General features: G+C 42.1%; 1 protein-coding gene across 1 annotated transcript; it reads left to right on the forward strand.

The window, feature by feature from the left end:
• LOC137772894 (zinc finger and SCAN domain-containing protein 23-like) lies at positions 1-5,904 on the forward strand. The gene is made up of 4 exons (XM_068557053.1): positions 1-35; positions 3,950-4,434; positions 4,679-4,826; positions 5,180-5,904. The coding sequence occupies exons 2-4, from the start codon at positions 4,027-4,029 to the stop codon at positions 5,791-5,793; spliced, it is 1,170 nt and encodes a 389-aa protein (XP_068413154.1). The 5' UTR covers positions 1-35; positions 3,950-4,026; the 3' UTR covers positions 5,794-5,904.
• Positions 5,905-7,254: the final 1,350 nt, after the last annotated feature.

Consider the following 7,254-nt stretch of genomic DNA (forward strand, 5'->3'; position numbering starts at 1 on the left):
TGTCAAGGATTCAGAGGTGGTGCCACGGCTACCCGGTGAGCTTCGGAGTCCGGCTGCCGCAGGGCCTTCGGAAGGTCCGGGCTGTGCGCTGCGACTCTGGACTGGGCGTGGGGAGGAGGCAGCGGGTCTTCTTGGCCAGAGTTTGGCCGGACAGTTGAGAGGCAGAGGAGGCTGCCCCCGAAACTAGAAGGGCCCTGTTAACTGAGTCCGCGTCCTTGCCCCCACCCCCATCCCCTTCGTCTGTTCCTGAGCCCTTCAACCACTCCGTCCTAGCCCACGTGCCCCTCGGAACTGTCCTTCCCCGCATCTAAGGGTAAGGGTAGATTCGGATATCCAGGATGGTTTCTGTTTTCCCACGTCTACCATTCTCGACTGGGGGCTTATTTTAAACAACGAGCAAGGATAGTTTTATAACATGCCACAGCCTCTCTTAGTCTGATTCACTCAAGAGTGTAAAGCCTCTTGCCACCTGTTGATTTAAAAAAAAAAAAAACACGAATATTTAAATAGCACTTACGTGTCAGCCAGCACCCTTCAAAGCACTTTCCAAATATTAACTTATTTGCTTTTCATAACTCTATGAGGTAGGCACTGGTAGTATGTAACTTCTCCCTCCTCCCCCCTTTATTTAAGGTCCAGGAAGAAAATGAAATTAAATAACTCACCCCAGTTGATACAGCTGGTAAGGGGTGTAGTCAGGATTCAAATCCAGGGAGTCTGGCTTCAGAGTCCATTTTCTTAAAACCTTTGCTATGCTGACTCTGCTCTTTTTCTCTGTATTAGCTTTACAGTCACAACCCAGTAAGTGAGTTCCCTTATTTGAATCTGGTCCTACCCCTTTTCTACCTTAGTAATTCTGAACTTCTAGTTAGGATTTAAGATTAGAGAGAGATGTATACCGGAAGACATGTAAGTCTGTCAGAGTGTGTCTGCAAACCTAATGAAACAGCCATTTCATTTGTGTGTGTACATGTGTTTCCCCACCCACTCACTGGTGTTGGTGCTTTGAGCAGTAGAACAGATGACAGTCTTGGCCCTAAAGGTAGGTAGCAGCTGTTGATCAAGCCATCCTTGTACCAAAAATTGTACATTAAATTGTACATTATCTCATTAAAAGGTGGTTAATTGGCATGTTTAATATGTGCTGTGCTCTTTGTGCAAAACCACTTTATAAGCATTATCTCACTTAATTCTCTCAACGGCTTTGCAGGGTAGTTGTCCTCATTGCATACATGAGGAGATCGAGGCTCAGAAAAATCAATCAAGTAACTTGCCCAAGATCACATTGTTAGTAAGTCAGAATTCACAACCAGATCTGCCTATCTATGTTCTCTGCTGCCTCATACTATCTTCTACTTAGCTTAGTTAATAGGAAAAATATGAGCTATGTCGTGTGTCTCTGTGTGTGTGTGTGTGTGTGTGTGTGTGTGTGTGATTGCAGACACATAGAAAGGATACATTCCAATTTTTAACAGTGTCTGTTTCTCAGGAGTAGAACTTGGTGAAGGAATTCTAAATTCTGTACTTTTGGGGTTTTTTTGTTTGTTTTAATAAGAGTAGACTGGGATGGATGAGGAAGATGTCAGGGAGGATGTGAGATTTTAATCAAACTGCAAAGATCGGGTAGAGTTTGAATAATGCAGAAGGCAAGACCAGTGACATGGAACAGGGACGAGAAAAGCCTGGTTAAAGAAGAAACGCCTAAGTGGAGCTGGCAGTTTCTGCATGTGGAATATAGGAAAACAAGAGTGGGGCCAGACAGTGGAAGCTAGAAGTGTAATTGGTCTTGAGCCAGGCTTGAGAGTTTGGGATAAGTAGTGAGGAGCCATAGATGGTGACATCAGAAGTGAGGGTAGGGGGATGTATGATGATAAAGGCACCTTTGCATTGTGTGCTGCTTTGTCTTCACTACATGCATATCCTTGGTAAAGAGCATTGCTCCACAGGAATGATGTAGATTTAAGGGTGTTGAGCTTGCCAAGGCTCTAGGAGAAACCAGCTTTAAAATGCAGGTGTATTTTTTAAGGTAGGGGAGATTATTATGCCAATTATGTACCTGGCATATACAATGGGGTGGTGATCCTGGATGGGAGATTAGTAGCTGTATGCTTGTGACCAGGAGGGCAGGGTTATAAAAAAAAAACTTGGGAAGCCTTTCAGAGACAGTGGCTTCAAAGAACTAAGATATGCTGGTGCGACGACCTGGGTATTCAGGCCACCAGATAAAAGCAAATTCAGGGGAGGGAGAGCAAAAGGGAACCTAGGATATACAGAGAATGGAGGGAAATTGATCTTAGTGAAACTGAGTAAAGATTTGAAACACCATATACCAGAAATGATTTTCTATTGGCAGAGCTCAAAGCTTCAGCTGCATTGTCTGTGAATAGAAAAACTTTGACTTGAAACCAAGGTGGGTAGGCAGCAGATAGGAAGAAGACATTTTTCAGGGGCCTGGAAGGTTGAGAAAACAAGCGGTTGTTTAATTCTTTGAACCCATGCTGGGTTAACCGAGTAATGTGAGAGCACATACTCTTAATTTACCTATTTGATATTTGTACCCCCCAAGTTTCTCACCCTAGAACAAGCTCAGCAGACCATGGTTCATGCTACCATCATCTCTCCCCTAGATTATTACCGTAGCTTCTCTTCCTGCATCTGCTTTTCCCAGTGGTAGGGAGGGTGGGAGGGAGACGCAAGAGGGAGGGGATATGGGGATATACGTATGCATATAGCTGATTCACTTTGTTATACAGCAGATACTAACACAACATTGTAAAGCAATTATACTCCAATAAAGATGTTTAAAAAAAAATAAAGTATGTACTAGAAAAAAAATGGTGCTTGGAAATCATTAGGTCACATAATTATTTTTCTTTCAGAAAATTGCCTTCATTAATTACTATCCTGATTAAGATTTAAGTGGTCATAGATGTTTGTCTCTTTATTAGCGCTTATTTTATTTTACATACGATTGCCCACTCTCCATCCTCAAGGAACTTCAAAGAGAAACAATTTCCAAGAAATTGAAGAGCAAGAAAGAGCTAAAGTTCTGTGATTTAAAAATATTAGAACTAATATTTCCTTCATTTTAATATCTGTGGACCAAGACCACTCCAGTTGGCTACTTTCTGATTCTTTCACCTTAGTGTTTAGATCACTAGGATATTCATTTAGTCTGTCAATAAAATTTATAAGAAAAATAACAATAGTGGTAATTTATAATACTTTCGAGTTTACCAAACTGCCAGCTTCTTTGTGCTCTTTATATGTGATCTTATTTTATTTCTATATCAACCTAGAAAGGTAGACAAGGTTGGCTTTAGGATCCCTATTTTACAGATTGAGTAGACTAAGGCTCAAAAGATGAAGCCCAAGACTGTGCAGGGAGTACCTGGAAGATCAGTCTCAATCCCAGATCTTCCCCACTCCAAGCATACATCTCTTTCCTCCACACCTCACCTGATTTGAAGGACTCTGCTTCTCTTCCCCCCAAGCACATTTGTTTTGCTCCTCATTGTGTCTTTTTATCTTCTTTACTTTCCCTTCCTCCTCCTTCTTCTTTCCTTTTTCTCCTTGATTCTTAGTGTCTTCTGTGACCACTTGGGCCCAAAGTGTTTGTTTACCCCCATTCAACTAAAAACTGACTATGAGTCCAGTATCTTGCCATTCAAATGGAAACCCAGTGCATCCAAGCTGATTTATTTGAGCTGATTCATTCAGGATAATCAAAATGGTCCCTTCCTTCAATAAAACTCGGGGGGTGGTGCTGTTTTGGTTTTGTTTGCCTTCCTATATTACCTTCATCAGTATTTGCATAGTCCTTATTAATCATGCATTTATGTTCTTCATTAGACGAAGTTACTGATTTTAGTATAAATACTCCCAGTGCCTACCAGCAGAAAAGATTTTCTACATTTTAATATTTTTTTTCCTGCAAATTATTTTTTAGATTTTGGGATTTCCAGAAGAAAAGATCAAGGGGGAATTATCAAGAATAGATTCTTTTTCTGAATAGTTAAACCTCAAATGACCACAGCCTTGGCCCTTCAGACTCCAGAGATGCAGGAGGGACTTATAGCAGTGAAAGTAAAAGAGGAAGAGGGAGGCCATGCCTATGGGCAAGAATCTGGCCTGTCAAGAGATAACCCTCACACCAGAGAGATCTTTCGTAGACGCTTCAGGCAATTCTGCTACCAGGAGACACCTGGGCCCCGAGAGGCTCTTCGAAGACTCCGGGAACTCTGCCATCAGTGGCTGAGACCAGAGATGCACACCAAGGAGCAGATCCTGGAGCTGCTGGTGCTGGAGCAGTTCCTGACCATCCTGCCCGAGGAGCTCCAGGCCTGGGTGAGAGAGCACCGCCCAGTGAGTGGAGAGGAGGCGGTAACTGTGCTGGAGGATTTGGAGAGAGAGCTGGATGAACCAGGAGAGCAGGTGGGAAGATGGGAGAACAGGGGTTTGTGCTCGTATGATCAAGCATGGGGTTTCAGTGCAGTAAGAGGAAGAGGAGGAAGAGATGGATTTCTTTATGCCTAACTTGATCTGTAATAGGCTCTTAATCTCTGCCTTTTTTTCTTTGCCAGTTTCTTGAGCCTTCTTTTCCTATCCACTGGTCTTGAGAAGGCCTTGCAGTGTCTTCTCTGATATTTGCTTCCTAACTGTCCTTGATTTTTACCAGGTCCCAGCCCATGATCATGAACAGGAAGAGCTTGTGAAGGAGAAAGCAACTCTAGGAGCAGCCCAGGAGTTGTCAGGTGGCCAGCTCCAAACCTTGGAAGAGCAGCCTCAGTGGAACTTGCGAGGCGTGTGCCCGGTTCAGGAGATTGGTGAGGATTAGAATTTCCTCAGGAAGCCTAACTCATTCCCTGAATGGTCATTATTCAGCACATTTACTTAGTGTCTGCTGTGTGCCAGGCACTGTGCTGGGTACGGGGGAAACAGTGATGAGGAAGGTAGACGTGGTTCCTGCCCTCAGGAAGTTTACAGTCTGGTGGGAGAGGCAGACAATAAGCAAGCAGTTACGATACAGGGCATCTTCTCCTGAAGTCCTGGTATAATTGTTGAGAGTGGGAAAGTAAACAGAAAATGTGTTGCTTGTCCCTTTCCACCCACTCTCCTGACCAGTTTTTTTTTTCTTCTTTGGAAACATAACATTCATGCCATCCATTTATTATTTCAGATGATGAGGCTGGGACTTGGAATGTGGAGTTAGCCCCAAAGAGGGATCTGTCTAAAGAAACGAAATCTCGTGTGGAAGTACCTGAAACATTGAATGGTGATATTATTCCAGTGCCTGAGTGTGGAGAGACCTGTGACCACGAAGCCAGATGGGAAAGGCAACGGGTAAGCTCTTCGGTGGAGAGACCCTATATCTGTGGTGAATGTGGGAAAAGCTTCACCCAGAATTCCATCCTCATCGAGCACCAGAGAACGCACACGGGGGAGAAGCCCTATGAGTGTGATGAATGTGGGCGGGCCTTCAGCCAGCGGTCAGGCCTCTTCCAGCACCAGAGACTCCACACTGGGGAGAAGCGCTACCAGTGCAGCGTTTGTGGTAAAGCCTTCAGCCAGAACGCTGGGCTTTTCCATCACCTCAGGATCCACACGGGGGAAAAACCTTACCAGTGCAGTCAGTGCAGTAAGAGCTTTAGTCGACGTTCTGTCCTCATTAAGCATCAGAGAATTCACACTGGAGAAAGACCTTATGAATGTGAGGAATGTGGCAAGAACTTCAGTTACCACTGCAACCTTGTCCAGCATCGGAAAGTCCACCCTGTGGCTGAATCCAGCTAGCTCCTTGGAACAGGTAGGGCAAAATTTCATGATGTCAGACCACTAGGCATGGTAGCAAGGGTCCTGGTTCTTACTTTGTCTCTGAGAGAACAATAAGAGATTAATCCTCTAGTATAGGAAGCTCCAAGGAAGACCAGTGAAAACGTCCTTATTTTTATGCTGAGAGACATATAATATCTTAAATATATCTGTCAAAATCTCTTTGGTCAGTGACATCCATACTTTGCAATACTGAATATTGTGTTGACTTCATCAACATAGCCTCAAACACATCTGTCCCCAAAATTTTCTACATGTACTTCAGGAAAACTCCTTCATCCTAGTTTTTAAAAACTTTTAAAAAACAGTCTTAAAAATTATATGCAGCCTGAATACAAAATGTCAAAGGTAGTTCACTGAGTATTTAAAAATTAATTTAAAAATAATTGCAGTAAAATCTGTAATGTAAACTATTAGATTAGTTTCCATTCACATAAGATAGGATAATTTGCTTTTAACCTACAAAAGGGGGCAGATGAATCCTCCCATAAATATGTAGAAGGCTTCTCCCTGTAGAGGTTTAGTAATTCAGCCTTCAGTTTAGGAACCAAGGTATTGAAGCAACCATATATTATTAGTAGCTCAGTGGCTAGTCATAACAAATATTGCTCATGATTTTAAATTTTGCAAAGCCCAAGACACTTAGCTAAAAATCTGATATCTCACTTCAGATCCTTATTGCAAAAATATAGGCCTCATTGTACTTTTCCTGTGACTTATGAGCATTTTGGGGTTTTTCTTTATTTAAACTTTTGTTATGGAAAATTTCAAACATATACAAAAGTAGACAGAAAAGTATGATCAGTCTTCCATGTTGATTGCTTTTTATAACCTCCATGCCTCTCAGCACTACCTATTGATTATTATCAAGGTCATACATAAAAAGATTTCTTTTCCTTAACACTGACTGAGTGTTACAAAACTTTATACTAAGGCCAGGAGACCAAAAAAATGAAAAATCTATGGTGATAACAATCTGGATTGGAATACCAAATACATACACAGTTAACTTAAGAGTAATAGAAATGCTCTAAGGGACCTCAGAGATCACTTCTACATGCCCTTATTTGACAGATACGGAAACAGAAGCTCTAGGAAGTGACTGTGTAAGATCATACAGCTAGTTAATGGAGCTGGAACTAAAACCCTCTCTCCTAATTCCTAGTGCAATGCTCTTTCTACTAAGCCACTGGAAGCACTGTATTGCCATATAGAACTTAGAGGACTTACAAGGCACTGAGGTTTTGCTTTTTAGCTCAACAAACCCTCCCATCTATATGTTTCAATAAATGTACAGCCTATTTAATTTACAGTGGAGTTCCAGGAAAGATTCCTCCCACTTATCTCTCATTTGAGGCATTTTATTTATTTTTGTAGTGAGTGATTATTTTTAACTTTAAATTTTAATTTACTTAGAAGGAG

Source organism: Eschrichtius robustus, chromosome 12 (assembly GCF_028021215.1).
Source record: "Eschrichtius robustus isolate mEscRob2 chromosome 12, mEscRob2.pri, whole genome shotgun sequence".
NCBI classification, from domain to species: Eukaryota; Metazoa; Chordata; class Mammalia; order Artiodactyla; family Eschrichtiidae; genus Eschrichtius; species Eschrichtius robustus.